The sequence below is a fragment of the Poecilia reticulata genome, chromosome 17 (genome assembly GCF_904066995.2).
Source record: "Poecilia reticulata chromosome 17, P_reticulata-male-v2, whole genome shotgun sequence".
Lineage (NCBI taxonomy): Eukaryota > Metazoa > Chordata > Actinopteri > Cyprinodontiformes > Poeciliidae > Poecilia > Poecilia reticulata.
In genome coordinates this window covers 7,524,765-7,543,717 of record NC_088846.1, presented here as the reverse complement: position 1 = coordinate 7,543,717, position 18,953 = coordinate 7,524,765, and the positions used below count along the sequence as shown (strand labels likewise).

Below are 18,953 nucleotides of genomic sequence, written 5' to 3'. Positions count from 1 at the left end.
TGGTTTTCTTTTAGTATATATTTTTTAAATGACTGCTTTAAATTTATTGTATTTTCAAATGTATTTTTTTCCCCCCCTCCGCTTCTCTCAGGGGGAAATATTGTTCAGCACTTGGGCCTCCATATTCTCTGAGAATGCGGGCATGTTCAACCCGTTGACACCCATTTATTCTTTCGATGGACGCAACATAATGACCGAGCCAGCATGGTGAGTGGAAGTTAGCATTAGCAACCAAGCATATACAGCTAATGGGAAGCCACAGCAGAGAAAATGTGGTACATGCGGAAGATTAAAGATATCAATAATCCAGACTAGTCATTTTTACTGCCAACATTTTTTAACTCCAGATTATTGAACTGAAGCACAATAGAGAGAAGAAATGAAGTTTTTCCAAAGCTAAAAGCTTGCATGAAAAACATAGCACGGTCTAAGAGTGTTCCGATTTATTGGCCAGTCGATCTGTCGGGCCGATTTCTTTCAATTTGTGATTGACAATCGGTCGATACATGTGAAGCCGATTTTATCCACCAATATTATCTACCTCACTAAAGATCTAAAAGCCACCCACTGTGCTCTTCTGCTCTCCCGTGTGAAAGGTTTGACTGATAGAACGGCCCACCATGTTAATGCTTGGAGTTAACAACAGTCCCCCCACTGTTACCAAGTCAGCAACTTTTTGCTATATTTAGCAACATTTCAGACTAAAATAAATTGCTATCGGCCAAAATTGGAATCGGCGAGTCAGTCTTTTTTTAAAAATCGGTAATCTGCGATTGGCCAGAAAACTGCAATCGGTGCACTGCTAGTATAATCATTATACCAGTAATATATAAGTAGAATTGAATATATATGGAAATAAATGAGTAAGGAATTGAGAAGAAATGTAAAAATGTTGGTAACAAACATGTTCTGCTTAGTGGCACATAAGTGAAGAAATAAACAACAAACTTAGTAAGTAAATTGGTAAGATAGTTTAGACGGGTTAGTAAGTAACTGACTTAGTAAATAAGAAAATACAGCAAGTAGGTAATTAATTAAAAAACTTACAGCTAAAGGTGAATTTTTTTTTGTTTCCTCATTAAAGTATAGATTTTTTAAAAAAATTCCACAGTGAATATAATCCGTTCAAATATTGTTAGCAGCCCATCTGATGAAAAGTTAAGAGGGAGAGCATTTCAGTTCTGACGCTGCTGCCCCCTGCAGGCCAGAGAAGCTGGTGTGGCACGGCTCCAGCACGGTGGGCACCCGCCTGACCGCCAACTACTGCGAGGCGTGGCGAACGGACGACATGGCGGTGACGGGCCAGGCGGCGCTGCTGCAGACGGGCCGGCTGCTGGGACAACACCCCCGCTCCTGCTCCAACCACTACGCAGTGCTGTGTATAGAGAACACATACGTGGGAAACACACCCCAAAGGAGAACCTGAAGAAACACACACACACACACACACACACACACACACACACACACACACGCATATTAACACACATGCAGGCATGTTGAAAGTGGGAAATATGATTGGGGGGGGAAAAAACACATTTAGGCACATGAAACACACACACGCACACACACACACACACATTGATACATGTTGTTATTGTTTTATTTTTGTGTTTAGTTCCCACCTGAAAGGCGGTGTGAGACAGCAGCTCAGCATGTCCGTCCATATCTAGAGCTCAGTTATTTTTGTAGTGTCTTAACACAGTAAAAAAATAAAATAAATAATAATAATAAATAATGAAAAAAACATTGTCAGTGTTTGAGAGCTGCCAGCTTTACGTTGTTTCTGGGGCTTCTTTGTTTTCCTGCTCTACAGGCAAACTAGTAGAGAAACGTAGCAGAACTGCTGTAAATAAAACCACCAAGTCACTGGTCTGGTCTGGTCTGGTCTTGTCTGGTCTGGTCTGGTCTGGTCTTGTCTGGTCTGGTCCGATAAGACAAAGTCTCTGTTTTCCTGCTTTCAAACTTAAGTGAAGTTTCACATCTTAAAGGTCTGACGAAACATATTGGACAAAAAGAGGAAACTCATGTAGGATGACGACACAGTCATCCTACATTTATAACACCACAAGTAAAAAAAATGTCATAAAACATATTGCTTCTATTGCAGTAGCATAATCTCACAAAATACAAATGAAAAATCAAACCAAAACTTCTACAAAATAAGATTTTTTTTTTCCAACTTTCCCCCCCCAAAAATTTTTTTGAAAAAAATGTGAAAAAAGATTTTCTAAAAAAAATAAAAAAGAAATTCTAAAATAATTGTTTTTTCTAGAAAAAAAATAGAGCAAATGTTCCTCTTCTAAAAATTTGTCAATACTTTTTCAAACAAATTTATGTACTGCATCTATTGACATTCTAATTGTAACAGAATCATTTTGTGATGACGTAACATTTTCAGATTGACTGCTGAAGGGCAATTTGACCCATTCCTCTATTCAAAATAGGAAAGACAGTAGAACCTCCGATTGAACTATTGATCTTCCCAGAACAAGGAAACGGCTACAATAAAGTGGATGTTCATCTAAATTTGCCAATATCTATTAGTTCACCTTTTAGGAAAAAAAAAACAGTCTGTGATTTTCTTTAATTTATACATTAGTATGTCCTAGTAGGAAAACATTTCTAGCATTCATTCACAGGTTGCTGTTTGAAGTTGGAACTTGTACGTGTTTGTTGACATTTCCAGTTGTTTTTTTGTAATACTGTAGACATCTTTTTCTTTTTTTAATGAAGCGCACTAAATGACTGATAATCTCCTCACCAGGCTTTGATTGAAATGTTCTGCCTGTGAACTTGACTGTTAGTTGTTCTATTGTCTGATTGTATCTTCTGTTGAAACAAAAACTTGACTTTCTTGTACTTACCTTCTGGTGCTCACTAAATAAAGTGTCCGATTTTTTATTTTTTGGTTTGGTTTTTTTTTTTATAAGCAGTGACACTTTTGTTTAGTACAAAACTTGCTTCTTAAGAAGTTGGAATACAATCGCATATATAGATCCGTTTCTATGTTGTGGCCCTTAGCAATCTTCTTAATCCATTTTGCATCTTTTTTTTCATCCACGTTTTCCTTCCACTCAACTTTCTATTAATATTTGTAGATACAGCACTCTGAACAACAGTCACTTTTTGAGGCTCGTCTCTCTTCTGGAGAGGGTTAGAAGTGAAAAGTGACTGCCGTGTCCATTTTTTTGGAGAATGACCCCAAAGCATATTTGGTCACTTTGGATGCTAGAAATTTAGAATTTTCTACTGTGATTTTTTTTTCTTTTTGAACAAAAAAAACTAAGTTTTGTGAAATTTAGAAAATAATAATAAATTCTACTAAAATTTGAGTTTTGTCAAGCAAAGTATTGAGTTTTTAAAAAATATGAAAATGTGAAATTAAAAAATGTTTGAAAAAAGTGCAGTAGTATTTAAATATAATTCATATAAATAATATTTATAAGAGTGATACTTTATCCAAGCATTAGAGTTGAATGATTGAAACTTTATTGCTTCTTTCTGGGATAAAAAGCATCTGTGCTTTTTATCCCATGTTTAATGTGTTTTATTTTTATTTTATTTTTTTTAGCTTAATTCTATTTTACTTTATTCTACAGCAAATTTTCTACATTTCACACTTAAATTTGTTTTCTTCTGAAAAATGTCAGATTTTTTTTCTAGCAAATTTTTGGCTTTGCAAACTTATACATTTTTTCCTTTAAAAAAACTGAACTATTTCCCTTTTGTCTTATACTGAGGAATAAGCAGCAAGCCACAATTATCAAACACAACTGCAGTAAGTATTTAAACGAATCATTCTGTCTATAATAAATCCATAAAATGAATCCCTCTCACTTTTGAATGGAATTTCTTAAAAGGTTTTTCCTCGATAAAGGATGGACTTATAATTCATAAAGCGAAATATGACATTTGTCCACCAGGTGGGGAAAGTCCAAGTTTGGATAGAAAAGCGCATGCGTGTTTTTTTTTTTTTTCTTTCCTTGTTATTCAACAAACATGTCTGCCTCCTGTCTGACAGCACTCAGGGCATCTCTGACAGGTAAAACCTTTTTATCCTTAAGTGGCATACATTCAGGACAGACTATATACTTTTTTTTGGTATTAGGACTAGATATTACCAGGGTAACATAATTTATCTTGTATTACTTACGTAGCTTGTTTGTATTGTTTTTAACTGACTTAATTCCTGTTCCTGCTATAAACATAATATTTTTTGCTGAAGAAACCGTGATAATGGATTTTGCGCAAAGTTAAAAAACTGGATTCGTGTTCCAGCTTTTCACAGAGCTTCCTGCCGGCGACTCCTCGCGCACGACGGTCGTCTGACCCCGATAGTGTGTCACCGTTTGCGGCTTCTTGTCTCCCCGGCCGCCGGGCTGTCCAGCTCCAGGACCGAGCCGACACAGAGCTCCGACGCGGCCGACGAGGTTGCAGACAGACTCGGGCAGGAAGAGCCGGAAGGTCCGGAGTACATCCCCAGGAAGAAGGCCAAGAACCCTATGTTGAAGTTAGGATATGCTTGGTGAGCCTGCGGAACTTACTGTTTATACCTATTTATTCCCCAAATATTTTACTGAGAAACAGTTCATTCATCATTAGTATAACTATTTGTCCATTTTTCTGTGACGTATTATCAATATACTAATCCAGCTCACTCTTCTCCGCGTCTGGCCGTATGAATAAAAAGCGCGACAGAGAGAGAAAGATGATGTCACAATAACATATTTTGCTGGATGGTACATTGTCCCTTAAGTTATCGAGGTAAACAATAACGATATTGTTGTTTTGAGATAATTTTCTAGTATGATGATAACGGCATGGTAAGGCAACAATACGTTACAAAATAAAACAAAGATACATTTATTAAATGAATTAAGTCTCTTTGAACAAAATTATCCTTCAAAAAAGGGTTAAAGGGCTGGTTGAGGCCAATACACCAGACTGAAGTCAATTAGTTTTTGGTAAAAAAGGGACAGAGAGAAAATAGAAAAACGATAAATCATGCTAATGGAAATTACTAAGCTCGTTTTAATTTATCAAACAATTGATTGATTTATTGCCAATGGCTCCTGGCCTACTAATAAGCTGCTTCCAGTTGAAAAAGCAATACATTGTTGCCACGTTTACACATCATTACAACTGTCTGAAATCCCAGATTATCACAGTAGCTTCAATGACTTTTGCAATAATGACACTAAAATGAAAAAAAGAAACATAAGTTAAATATTGGTTGAAGGCCTAAAATTCTGCTGATTAGTTTGCATCATTTCTTTGATAACATCTAAAATAACCATTGTTGCATCGGTAGTTACCTGCTGTATGCTAATCTAATGAAATGCAAGGCTCTACATTGCTTTTTTTGTTTATGCTGTGGATTGCTACCAGTTTTTATTTACAGTGGAAAGAGCTTTGGTTCAAAATGATGCTTGAGTTTCTTCTTGTTGAAAATATGCAACATGTGATCCATAACTGCAATTAGAAAATGCTATTTAAAAATAGGTGCTAAGAAGACAGGTTTGTTTCCTGAATGCCTAAGTCAGGGGTCCCCAAACTTTTTCCTGTGAGGGCCACATAACTTTTCCCTTCTCTGGTGGGGGGCCGGAGTCAGTTTGTAACAGAAAAAGTGTGACGATTGCAGGAGTACCTAAATGTAAAAATTTATTATTTTCCAGAAAGCACAATCAAATAACATTCCCTGGGTTCTTCACAGAACAAAAGTCAGGAAATAAACAACACTATTAATGAAATAAATAATAACCAAATAACCCTCTCTGGGTTCTTCACAGAAAAAATCTTTTCCCCCTCAATGCTATTTAACTGATCAACAACATTCTCAAATTTCAATTTCCTATTAAAACCTAATTCTGTTTTAATGGGCGCTTTCTTCTTTCATTTCCAATTTTCACTTCCAATGATTCACTTCCTGCTAAAGAGCCCCCTGGTGGTTGAAGAAAAATCCACATATAAACGGTTTATAGTCCGGAAAATACGGTATATGAAAAAAAAACTGAATGCTCTCTGGTATTGTTCAGGGGGCCGGACCAAATGTGGAGGTGGGCAGGATCCGGCCCACGGGCCATAGTTTGGGGACCACTGGCCTAAATGAACAACTAAAATTCAAACATACTTGAAACCCCTTGTAAGAAAGCTTTTAAGTGTCTATTTTAATAGTTCAAATACCAGATTTACCTTAATATGCATTAATACACACACTAGGAAATGTTTAAGCACAGGAATATCTACAATCTTCCTTTTTTCCACGTTTCGGAAATAAGGAAGACTGTAAATACAGCCAATCAGCATCAAAGAAAACGCATGGCACTCCAGGATTGGCTGCTTTCCAAATGCCAGCAGATACCATGTTAAGTAGGATTACTAATATTTCAGCTTTCCAAACTGCATTTTCTTTCAAATATTTTAGATGTCCACAATGGGAGAGTTTGCAAATAAGCATTGTTTTTTTCTAACTTAGAGTAACACTTAACAGAAAAATCAGCAAATACTGAAACCGGAATAGGCATAGATCCATCATGATCCAGAATTAAAGTGTGTCAATGACAGCTGAAACAAATTTATAAAGTACAAGTAAGTGTGTTTGAAGAAGAAACTTGATTTAAAACCTGCAAATAAAGGGGAAAAAAACAAGGTGGGGGGCGGGGGGGAGAAATTATGCCTTTTGTGACATCACCAGATTCATCAGAGTACGAAAGCGTGTGCTTTCATCTCAACGAAGCAACATTTTACAACAAAACCAATACAAAAACTGACACCGTCGTGTAGTTTTACAGTCGACAAACTATATCTGAAAGTTTGATTTGATCTGCCTGGTAGCTTTAAAGAAACAAGTGGCGGACAGGAAGTAGGTCATTGTACAGAAATGGTCGTTTCTGGTGAATTTGACGATCGTAAACCTCACGGGCTTGACCAAAAATATCTCCCCTCTCCTCCAGGATGATCGGACTCCCCGCGGGGATCATCGGCTTCATTCTGGCCAAGAGACAAGTGGACAAAAACCGCCTGAAGCAGCTGAAGATCAGACAGCGGATGAAACGATCCAACGAGGGCGAATACGACGGGAGCCGATATCGCCAGCACGCCAAGCTGGACCGGTGATGTGTAAATCCCGTCGCGCCCCGAGAGGCGCGAGGACTTCTGCCTAAAGCCACGTGGAGAAAAACCGATTTCATGAAAAAGCTACATGTAAACAATAAGCACTACCAGGTGTAAACATAAACAGTTTATTTCATATGAAAATGCAAACACATTATCTTCAGGAGCGATGTGTATTTACACCGACTGTGTGATCTTTACATGCTGAGTGTTTGATACCGTCGCTTTAATAAAAGGATTACATGCAGCTCTGCTCTGGAGCAGCAGCTGGGTGCGGTCAGGAAAATGAGTTGGTTTTTTTCACCAGCTGAAACATTTCACTGGTTGTTTGAGGGGAGACTCCACCCAGCTGGCTCAGGGAGGAGACCTGATCTGATGGCGTCACAACAGGACATCTTACATAATGAAGTAGTTTAAGAAAAAAAACTGCCATGGATTTTGCTTATATTCAGGTCAGTAAGTTGTTCCAAAAAAAAAGAAAAAAAAAAAAGACAGCAGCTATCTACAGTGAATATCATGTGAACACACCCCTGTTAAAATGCCAAGTTGTGACAGAAAAATATGAGCTATTATTTCCACATCTTTTTTCCCACCTTTCATGCGACATACCCAGTGAGATTCAACTGGAAAACAAAACGCCCAATGAGGAAACTCCAATCCAAGGCTGTATAAATGAAAGAAAAATTAACCTTTGGTCACAATTCAAAAGAACACTCCCACAGTGGTGGCAGCATTATGTTCTCAGGATGCTTTTCTTCAGATGGAAATGAGGTTTTTGTTAAGGTGGAATTATGAACAATTCAAACCTTCAGGTTGCCTAGGAAGCTGAAGATGAGGAATCTATTTTTGAGCATTTGATGTATCCAGGGCCGGATGTCCGAGGGCCCCTGGGTTGGGGACCCTTTGGTTTCCCCTCCATTAAGAAAAAAAAATTACCAACGCAAATTACAGTATCAATACGAATGTATTAACTGATGCATTGTAAGCTCAATACGTCACAAAGTCAATAATTAAACATTGTTCCCAAACAAATCGACTTATCCAAGACGTGAATATTGATTATACTCATAGAAACCCCACAATATTAATACAAGTCACCTAATCTGTGCCAACGAGTTTTATATAACGTATGAGGTTTGCAAAACATCCATTTAAAAAATAAATTGGGAGGCGCCCTCAAAAACTGGAGCCCTGGGCTAGTGCCTCCGTAAACTCTTTATAAACTTCATCTCAGGATAGATCTAGAGAACATGTAAGAGATCTGTAGAAAACACTGAAATATGATGGCAGTTACGTTATGTTTTCTCATTTTTAAATATTTTTTTGTTTTCCAACTGAACTCTCGACATGTGGCGCATTAACAAGGTAGGAAAAGTTTTAAAATAGATCTGTAATGCTATAGGTGATATAAATGTGGCATTTAAACGGGTGTTTATCATCACTAGATGATGAATGCATAGTATAAATATGTACATTACAAGTATAAAAGTAGTTTTCATAGCTCCCTACATGGTAACAAAAATCTGATTGAGCCACTTGATTCTTTCCCTGCATTGGTTCAATAGCTTAATAAATGCTATATATTTTTATAGTTTAGTAAAAAAAAAAAAGTAAAAGTTGTAACAGAGGAAAAAAAAGCAACGTATTGCTTTCCAGCACCCATCCAAAACGGGTACTGAACATTTGGTGTCCAGCACCCGGATCCATGACGGACCCATCATTTGGTGACGGATCCGATAATCTGCAGCAGGAACAGGAAGATCTGGACGATGTCCACGTAGATGGACAGGGCGGCGAAGACGTACTCTTCCGGACTGATGGAGTGCTTCCTGTTTCCTATCAGGAGCTGAGTGTGATATGCCAGGAACTACAAACACACACAGATGCATTAACAGCAAGACAGTAAGAAGGCAGGGAGTAAAATCATTTAATAAAGAAAATAAACACTCACCAGAGTGAACACTACGGCTCCTATCGCCGCATACAGCATGTGAAGCCAATACATCTGCAAGACAAGCGTCAGTTAGGAGATTCTGAAGCCCGATAGGTTCTGCTTATGAAATCGGATTTTTACCCTGATGTAAACTCAGACTCACATATTTGAAGGAAAGCACAATGGCTGTGATGATGCCGGTCACAAACATGACAATCCCGAGGACACAGAAGAGGCCCTGGCACTTTGTGAAATCCACCTGGAGGGTGGAACCAGAAACCAGAAACCGGCCGGTTAAAAATGTGTTCCTGAAGCAGCTTCGTAAAGCAGAAACGCACGCACACACACACACACACACGCACACACGCACGCACGCACACACCTTTGTCTGGAAACAGAAGACTGTGACAGAGATGCACACAACAGCAGTGATCCCGAGAGCCAGAAACACAGCTTTTGTGTCGTAGTAACTAAATCCAGAAAGAAACTGGATTAGTACTCAGGATAAAAACAGACTTTTACTGTTTATTTGTTTTTCTTACCTCGAGATTGTTCCAGTCATGTAAGACAGAGCCAGAGTCTGAGACAGAGGGAGGGGGGGAGGGGGGGAAGTAAAAGCATGAACAACAATGCACTGTGAAGTTTTTATAAACGCTGGAGAAACCAACCGATCATAAAACTAAAACACGTTATTTGATTTGTAAAAGAAAACACTTGCTGAGTTTGTTCACATTTTGTCACGATAAAACAACCTTCAACTTATTTTAATAAGATTTTTTTCTATTTTTTAACAAACACAAAGTTGTACATGTTGTGAAGTGGAAGAAAAATTCAAGATAATTTGACTTTTTTTTTTTTTTTTGAAGATACAATCTGAATGTGTTGTTATGCAACAGTTTATTGCTGCTCTGTTTTAAACATCTAGACACTGAAACCTTCATCTCTTCTTCCCAGAAACTCAGGAGGTTTGAATCTGAACAGCATTTTTTTCCAAGTGTTTTGAAATTTTGATTTAGATCCATCATAGTGTCTCATCTCTGGCTCAGAAATAATAAAGAACTTACAGCTTTAAATATAAATTTAATAACAAATGCTGGTTTTATCTGGGGTTGTTTTTTTTCTACATGTAATAAGTTGATTTCCCATGACAAAGTGATTCCAAAAATACTAGTAATGCTATTTTTAGATCTTTTTTTTTTTTTTACACTAAACTGGAAACTATGTGCTTCCCAAAATTTTCCACAAATTGCCACATCATCCTCTGAAATCACACAGACAATTGGATTCTCTAAAAATGACATCAAATATCCTGAAGCAGACATTTATAAAAATGTAAATTTATTATTATTTTTTTAAAGGTTATGTAACATTTGCAGCTCTGAACGAGCGCTGCTTCGCTGTATTGAGGGCAGATATGACATTCAGATTGCCTTCACAATCATGAATATGTTTCACAAACAAAAATGTGCAACTTTGTGTTGTTCTATTACACTAAATTCTAAAAAAAAACAAACTAAATCTATACACCCATATGCAAAGCACAGTCTGTCTGGTGACATGGGAGAAAAGAAAGGAATAAATTGTGGCCACTTGTGGGAACAACTTGTTTAATTTATGACCACAACTTAATTATTACAACTCGTGGTGACGAGTTTTTTTTTTTTTTTTTCTCTTGTCGCCAGACGATCTTTGTAGCAAAGTGACAAAATATTACGTCGTATCAACCCATGTGGCACCGCTGAGTGAGAAAGCTGCATCATTTTTGCTGGTTGAGTAGATAAAACGGAGACAACGAAGCAAAGTTCAAATTGTCAGCAGGGGGGCTGCTGCCGAGTCATGGCTAAACCTCTAGCACTGAAGGCTACGCTGGTCGAAGAACGTGGAAACCTTTACGTAGAGCGCTTCTACGATTGAATCTAAGAATAAACTCTAGGTCAGTCCAGGAAGCTGATTCCGGTTTCTGATAAACTGTGAGAAGATGAACTCACAAAGATCAGCAGCAGAATAATGTTCCATGGGAACTTCCTCCTGAAGGGGTAAAAGCATAAACAGGGCGGCTTTAGTACTTAGTGGTGATTATTTACACAAATGTTTATTTTCCTATAAAACTCACCGTGGGCCTTTACAGCAAACCAACACAAGGTGGGTGATGAAATATACAGCACTTTAAATTAAACAAACACAATAATTAATATTCACTTTTCTTCCAACATACTGCTTTAAAGCATGTAAAAAATATAAATAAATAAAAAAGAAAAAAGAAAGGCTTACTATGACGCCCAGTACACAGCCTGGTTTTTCCGTACAAAATCTCGGACCGGTGAACTGCGAGGAAACAGGAGCGGTTAGCAACAGGTGACGCTCCGATGGCGATGAACAATAGCTGCTGATGCGTACTCACACGAAGGTGAATATGGCAACAATGGCTGTGGTGAGGAGGAGCTGGGAGGCCAGGATCATGTAAACCTGAAACACACAGAGGGAAACCGTTCTACTGCAGGCTGGAAGAGCAGCCAATCAGAAGAGGTCACGCTTTGTTTTACAGAGAAAAAAAAAAAAAAGGAAACGAGGTAAAAGTTTGCGTGAAAATGATTCACAAGTTGTAATTTGTGAGAAAAAAAAATATTGAAGCGATGTACAGTGATGTTCATCTGACAACATGAAAAACGCCACTTAGTATCGTCCATAAAGAAGTATGAATAATACAACGTCCTGTTAATGGTTTGCTGATGCACTTAGAGCACTTAGTGTACGATACTGTAACTCAGTGCCTATGGTAGGACTACTGTTCATCAGCTTTTCATGGCATTTCAAGTATTTTCAGTTTTGGACATGAAACTGGAAAACATTAGCAAGCCAGAAGAAAGAAAAGTTGACAACTTTAGGGTAGTCAAGCTAAGCATCATTTGTTTATTATAGTTTTATTTTTAGAATTCACTAAAGAGATCTCTTTGGTGAAAGTTTTTTTTTAATCATTATTCACACAAACTCAATAACCCAGACTTTCATTTGGATGAAACAACTACAGTACAAAAAAAATCTATTTTAATTGGATTTTTTTTTTTTTATGTTTGCCTTTTGTTGAGACCTTATAGTTGGTGTTTAGGTATTGTTAATAACATCTTCCCAGGTGGTATTTTCAAATTTCCTGTCAGCTTAAAACATTTTTTAACTCAAAGACATGGCCTAGCATCCCTACCACTGGACTCAGCTCGTTTTAGCCTTATAACAACAACAACAACAACAAAAAACGTTCTATATTTTTGAAGAGGGGCCACATATATTATCTGAAAATCTAACTGAAATAAATCTAATTAGAATGCTGAAGTAGTTCTTATTTTTGCTTTAGACATAAAGCAGGAAGTTGCTTCTGGACGTAATTTAACAGAAAGAAGAGTTTCAGGAAGTCCAACAAAATAAGACTCACTCGCAGCAAGGAAAGCTTAAAGAGAGTTCAACAGGCGACAGACTTTTTATTTCTTCTATACTCATTCTTGATTGAAATGGGAAGAAAAATAAAATCTAAAAAAACAAACAAAAAAAAACATCAAATTTGTGTCACTGCTGAACTTCCTTGCTCCTCTCCAAAGCAATAACATCTCATAAACGAGCCAAGTTCCCTGGCCTCCCGTCATGTGTGTTTATGCTAAAGGGAGCGTAAAGGACAAAAACCCTGATAAATAAATGCACTCCATTTAAAACAAGCGTCTGATAAACCTAGATGTACATGGGACTGAAGAACAGCAAAGGGAGTGTCTACTATTATTTCGTCTAGAGCTGGAGAGCAGCTGTGTGGAAAACGCTGCGCCTACTAAACAACATGTTTGCGTAAAACAGAAACAGCTGCGGCTCGTCAGAGAGCCAGGCCTGGCCTTCCTCACCCATTCCTCACCTTTCTGATGAAGGCATGCCGAATGCTCATGTCGTCCCAGCTGCTGCCGCTCGCCGCGAACTCCTCGTCTGTTTTATTCATGGAAAAGAAGAAGAAATATAATGTCACTAAAATCAGAGATGAAAGGAATGCACTCGGGTCAGATCACAACAAAACGTGACGCAGCTGAAAACGGCGTAATTCAAGAGTTTAGAATAAAACATTCGTGTGCTACAATGGCCCAGCTTGACACACGGACAGCGATGTTGATTCCTCTGTTTATTTTCTCTGCAATGTCCTCCAGCTAAGAATGACGACATATTAGGGCCATTGTAGATAGAAAACAAAAAGAGCAAATTTCCCCCACCCAAAATCTGAATTTATCTAGAACAAGGATGTTTCCGAGTTTGAAAGTCAAAAAAATTTGCAAGAAAAATGTTAAACTTTTGATATTCATCTCAGAAATTTTCTAGAAAAGAAAACATGCAAGAAAATTTTTTTTTACACTTTTGGAAATTTTGAAACTCAAATTTTGAAGTTTTTTTTTTTTTTACAGAAACTTTCTGAGATCAATTTCTGAGTTTTTCTGGAAAATGTCTGATTTTTTTTTGCCAGAAATGTACTACTCTTTTTTATTTCCATCTACAATAGCCCTAATATCCCGTCGTAGCCAAGTGATCAATGACATTCGTGCTTCTGAAATTTTGCTTGGTGGTTGCTATTCAACACGAGAAAGTAGAAAAATGTTGGACTTTTTGTGGCCGTCATGTCGCGTGTGCTGGGTTTCAACTCGAGTGGCAATCACTTTCTGATCCCTGTCAAGACCATTACCAATGATAGACACAAAAAGCTAGCTAGCTTGTTAGCAACGGTAGATTAGCAGTTAGTTTCAGATTGCAATGAAGATGTGTGTGTTCAACTCAAAACTTTTGCCTGACAGAAAAGTCCTGGAGAAAAAAACATACATTTAGAAGAATATATGAATATATAAGACCTGTGAATAAAGTTCTAATTTATAAATTTAAGACATTTTAAGACTTTAAATTACACTGTTTCAACAAGGTTGCTTTGTGTTGTTGATAAAACGTGGACAATTTCAAAGAAGTCAAATGCTTTGCATGTTCTGCAGGACAACAGTAAGATAAACGGCCCCTTACCTGAGCTCAGAACCCCTGATGGGATGATGGGGGGCATGACTGGAGGCATTGGTGGTGGGGCAGGGTAGCCCGATCCTGGAGGTCCTGCAGGGTGAGGCTGTCCTGGGTACGGAGCGGCAGGATACCCCGCTGGCTGGCCCGGGAACAGAGGGGCATTTGGGTCGCTTGGATAGGGAGCGAAAGGCTGACCTGGCTGAGGACCACCATAGGAGGGGAAGCCATAAGAAGGTGGAGGCGGGTAGCCCCCGCCCTGAGGTGGGTACATTGGACCATGGGAGTTCTCGTACCCTGGAGGGTAGTCTGACCTGGACATGCCGCCTGTAGGGGAGGAAGCAGAATCAAAGAATCCTCATTCTAGTTTGTTGTTTGTTTTTTTTTACACTGCGGAGGTCTCAGAAAATTGCGACTTTATTCTGATGATATCCTCATAATCTGGTAACATCATGACTATTCTTGTGATTAAAAAAAATAAAAAGTCTTATTTCGTTGCAGAGTTGACCTGAATTCAAAGTCCAAATGAACAGAAGCTGTAAAACAAGCTTGTCAAACAAGATGGCGGTCATGCTGACATCACTCTGAAATAAGAAAACCCAAAACGTGCGTTGCTTAAAATCTTTATTTTTTTTAAATCCAGATTTCCAAAATATTAAATCTTGAAAAAAACAAAAATTCCATAAGTTCATTAAAACCAAATCGTCCAGTTCTAGACCTGCGTGATGCCATAAAAATATGGTATTGCAATGATAATGTTGATAGTGAATAACCCAAATTTAGCACACCAGCCTCTTCCTTTATCATGACCACAACATCTCCCACCCCTCTTCCTCTCACATATGCTTTATCAGGAGGGGGAGTTCACTTACACAGCAACTGAAACTACCTAATCGAACTTCAGCGACTCTTTATATGTAAAAACGTTTCTTTCTGGCCGACGTTCATGTGCAACTAGAAGCAGACTCTGTGCTTTGCTCCTCAGTCCTCTCTTCTCTGTCTTTAGAGGAAAGCAGAACAAAGTCTGGCCTCAACAGGAAGGCCTGTAACCCTTCAGCCATTCCCAGCAGTGGATTCCCCCATGAGACCCTGCTACATTATTATGACACAAATACACACTGGTGTATCCTTGCTTTTCCCTACTGACCAAATTAATCATGGAAATCCAAATACTTAGATATAAACAACTGATAAAAAACAGAGTCCAACTCAAGCCTGGCTGTGTGTGTGTGTGTGTAAAGATTTTATTTAAAACTTCCAACACGCTGAGCAACATCCTAATGGATGTAGACACGAATAAGCATGTGGTTAATTAAAAACACATGGACCTCCAATAAAATCTTTTAAAAAAGGGGGAAAAGAAATTTAGCAAAGCCTGAAATATCATTTAAACTAACAAGGAGAGCCACCTATTAAAAAGAACAGATTAGTGGGTGGTTTTAAAATTTATATGTTGGCATCTAAATGCAGCATGGTTTCATTTTTAACAGGGCTTTTAGGGGGAAAATACACACACACAGAGCTGTCGTGACGTCACATGGTGCGCTGCCAGGCAACCACCGGACACAAAACAGTTGCTAGAACTGGAAAAGCGCGGTCACAGAACAAGCTGCGGAGCTATAGTTGGTTGCTGGAATCAGACGGAGGAGCGTCAGGTTTCGCTTCTAGACGTGTTTGAGCAACAGGGTGGAGCTTCAAACTTGTTGCAAACCATATCAGTTAGTTTTTCTTGAGGGTTTTCTGTTTGTTTGTTTGTCTTTTTTTTAAATAAATGCACCACTGTGAGCCGACGTCATGTGGTTCTGAGTCATGATGACTCAGGAACAAGCGACTGTGCAACATTTAATAGAAAACTCTCCTACTTCCCGTCCAATAAAATCCATTTCCTCAATCTGATTAAATATCATTAAAAAAAAATAAAAAGATCAGCCATGTTTCCTAAGATTATCAAAATATCCATTCAAAACAATAATCTTTAAGGCTACTGTATTACAACGTCACATACAAATGATTCTGGGTGTGGAATAATTGCAAAAACTGTGTTGAAATTTAAGAAAACGTACAAAAATAATTTTCTAAGCAACTACAAGAAGGTTGGATTGTGATTGTTGTCATTACACGTTTGTCTACAGACTCTGATAAAGTCCCTTGGAGATTTATTTCAGAAAAATATCCAGGAAAGATGGCGACGTTTTTATTGTGATGTTGCTTTAGGCATAAAAAAGAGGAACACGTGTTTCTACCTATACTTTTGTTGGTCTACACTGTGTTCCTGCCATTGACAAGAACTTAAATATGGCTTTTTGTGTTTTTCCCCATTTTTTATTTTACATGTGTATGGAAAAATTAAAAATGACCTAAATTAATAAATAAATCTGATCTTTTCAATAATTGGAAGCTGGCCATTTGGAATGGCAAAATGTCATCTCAATAGTATAGTTACTAATTTAACAGATTAGTAAGCAATTTAGGAAATTGGTTACTATTTTTTACCAATTAGTAAAACAGGAATTTATTTTTGTGTAAAAAGGTAAATTAACACAGGAAAAATTTTATTTTTATTGTCCAGGTTTTTAGCTGTAGCTAACAAACGGCTATAGAGAGTTGAAGATTTTTTCATGAATGAGGAGTGGTAAAATATTTAAGGTAGTAATGAAAAGGGTTTTTTTTCTATAACCTGAATTTACATTTCATGTCAAACCAATTGGTGTCAAATTTGAGATTCAAAATAAAGAGATTTTCTATCAAAGACGTACCTCTACGTTTATGTTTTCAAACTAATCATGCATTTTGTGTTTTAGATGATTGTCAGAAAAAGTTCATTTCTGTGTCGCAAACACTCCCCAGGTTTGTTGGGAAGTAGTTCTTCTCTTACTTGTGTACAATTTTTGGGTACTCTACCCACCTCTGTGTCCTTTATGGAGTGAACCAACGACGTTAAAAGCCTTTATTTTCTTGTTTTTAAGCCATTCGGAGGTGGATTTGCTTGGTACCTTTTGAATAATGGTCCTGCTGTATAACCAAAGTACACAGCTTAGGGTCAGAAACTGATGAATGGACGTTCACCTTCAGGATAATTTAAATAGATGCTATATTCACCCCCAACTAAGTCAAGTGGACTTGTGGTTCCTTAGCTGCCACAGGTTCTTTTGTGAACCCCTGGGTGAGTTATCAATGTGCTCTCAGAGTAATACTGAAAGGTCGGTGAGGCCAAAGACATTCACCACTGCTCCATGTTTTGATGATAATGGCTCTGTAACCCTTTCCAGCCTGACAAATGTAAATTTCATTCAAATCTGCCTGTTAGATAGGTCTACTTATACATATTTAATCCTACAGATTAGGTAAGGGTAATAATCAGGGCTGGGTGCAGCTGGAAAAACCAAACTCATCTATCAAAATACTGTTTTTAATCTCAGATAATTCATGGTTTAGCATGTTGGGTGGCTACCTTTTTAAAAGTGAGATTTGGAGAGTTTTTTTTTTATTTGATGAAAATTATTAGAAAACTACATGTTGTATTTACTCAAATTATATATGTTTGCTATTCTTTCAAAAATAAAGATATTCTGCTAAAGTGTTATCTAATCTAAGACTGAGATCAGCATACTGGCTCAGAGTCATGATGTCATGACTTATTGTGGCTCTTTAGGAAACCAGCCCCATTTGTTTTCACAAAAACCAGTTCTATGCTCAGCTATGAGTCCAAACGTGTCCCAAAACCAAAAGGTACGTCTCGTGTCAGGGGAAAACGTTGAGTTGGAGATGGTGGGAAACAGATAAATTCACACAAGAAGCAAAATGAAGCCATTAAATCTACCAAATAAGCAATTTTGCCTATTTCACAACGGTTTCAGGAAAGGAGACTAAACAGCTGCTGTCGAAGGAATAATTTCTTAAGTGACTTTATTTTGACTGAACCGTGGGACAAAAACATGGCTGATAAAGTTTGAGTCGGAAGGCTCGAGCGTCCTCCTCCTCCACCCTGGTTCGAAGAGCCAAACACGAAGTAACAAACGAGCCTTTCAGGTGACTCACTGAGGCGCTGCTCGCTCCCGGTGTCTCTCAGAAAACTCACCATAAACATCAAAATTGACTCCACCGTGAATATGCAGCCCTATAAGGCCCCATCAGCTGCCATGGAAACTACGAGGTTCAACTTACCGAATTATGAAGCGTCCAGCTGCTTCTTATTTTCCCACAGTTATCTCCCTCGAGGTGATCACTTCCGGTCCTTTTACAGAAGAGACTGGTCGCTTTTGAGCCCTCGAGACAGAAGCAGTCGGGCCGATGTGTAGCAACAGCGACAAGGTTTTCCACGAACTGTGGAGCGAGGACGGCTGATGGGTGGAGTCCGGAGGAATCTGTGAAACACACCCAACACACACCCGCAGAGGGAGCAACAGGGCCTCATGTTCGACCCAGGGTCAGCTACATGAACATTAGCAGGGTTGTTTCAGAGCAGTCCACCCTGATTTATTCCTTCTTTTACCTCCAACAGCAGTAACAATATTCCTGACTCTGATTTCTTTTTACTTTACGCTTTTATTTGAGTCATTTTAAGTATAAACCTGTGAATCTATTATTACTATATAGTTTATCCCATGTATTTAGGCTTAAAATTCATCAAGTACAACTTAAGGCTTCTGGATTTGGGGCTATACGACTCATCACCACCCAGGGTACAATTCCACTAGGGGGCGGTACAACCTCTCACCAAACAGGTTCTTAAAATGCTACTGTAGCATTACAGGGTAAAGATACTGAAATCAGTTTCTGATTTGCAGAATCCACATGGTACTTGATTCTATACATATACATTGTTAACATTTGATCATCAGTAGCTTAAAATGTTAAATTCTTGGACTAGCTTTTAAATCACTTT

The 18,953-nt window shown here is 38.1% G+C and overlaps 3 protein-coding genes across 7 annotated transcripts in view; 2 read left to right on the top strand and 1 right to left on the bottom strand.

Moving 5' to 3' along the window:
- Positions 1-2,904, top strand: part of col15a1b (collagen, type XV, alpha 1b) — a 46,933-nt gene extending 44,029 nt beyond the window's left edge. For all 5 annotated transcript variants that reach the window (XM_008433060.3, XM_008433056.3, XM_008433057.3 and 2 more), the window contains 2 exons: positions 92-207; positions 1,204-2,904. In XM_008433060.3, the coding sequence (XP_008431282.2) occupies positions 92-207; positions 1,204-1,426 (339 nt within the window). In that variant the 3' untranslated portion in view covers positions 1,427-2,904. The remainder of the gene's footprint in view (positions 1-91; positions 208-1,203) is intronic.
- Positions 2,905-3,949: 1,045 nt separating this feature from the next.
- On the top strand, positions 3,950-7,405 carry si:ch73-71c20.5 (DUF4748 domain-containing protein). The gene is made up of 3 exons (XM_008433061.3): positions 3,950-4,045; positions 4,282-4,528; positions 6,957-7,405. Exons 1-3 carry the CDS (start codon positions 4,003-4,005, stop codon positions 7,117-7,119), a joined length of 453 nt encoding a protein of 150 aa, XP_008431283.2. The 5' UTR covers positions 3,950-4,002; the 3' UTR covers positions 7,120-7,405.
- On the bottom strand, positions 7,231-18,429 carry LOC103478930 (protein lifeguard 3). The gene is made up of 12 exons (XM_008433062.3): positions 18,233-18,429; positions 14,078-14,395; positions 12,942-13,009; positions 11,451-11,515; positions 11,321-11,374; positions 11,163-11,213; positions 11,038-11,077; positions 9,592-9,629; positions 9,432-9,519; positions 9,213-9,308; positions 9,068-9,121; positions 7,231-8,983 (listed from the first exon to the last, which is right to left on the bottom strand). Exons 2-12 carry the CDS (start codon positions 14,388-14,390, stop codon positions 8,834-8,836), a joined length of 1,017 nt encoding a protein of 338 aa, XP_008431284.1. The 5' UTR covers positions 14,391-14,395; positions 18,233-18,429; the 3' UTR covers positions 7,231-8,833.
- Between the last annotated feature and the right edge of the window lie 524 nt (positions 18,430-18,953).

Bases quoted from the DNA above. Each gene is read 5' to 3' on its own strand.
- si:ch73-71c20.5 (XM_008433061.3), top strand. From the start codon at position 4,003: ATGTCTGCCTCCTGTCTGACAGCACTCAGGGCATCTCTGACAG. The intron at 4,046-4,281 runs GTAAAACCTTTT...TTCGTGTTCCAG, and splicing joins ACTCAGGGCATCTCTGACAG to CTTTTCACAGAGCTTCCTGC. The intron at 4,529-6,956 runs GTGAGCCTGCGG...CCTCTCCTCCAG, and splicing joins TTGAAGTTAGGATATGCTTG to GATGATCGGACTCCCCGCGG.
- LOC103478930 (XM_008433062.3), bottom strand. From the start codon at position 14,390: ATGTCCAGGTCAGACTACCCTCCAGGGTACGAGAACTCCCATGGTCCA. The intron at 11,375-11,450 runs GTGAGTACGCAT...GTTTCCTCGCAG, and splicing joins GTTGCCATATTCACCTTCGT to TTCACCGGTCCGAGATTTTG. The intron at 9,309-9,431 runs GTGTGTGCGTGC...TCCACCCTCCAG, and splicing joins TCTTCTGTTTCCAGACAAAG to GTGGATTTCACAAAGTGCCA.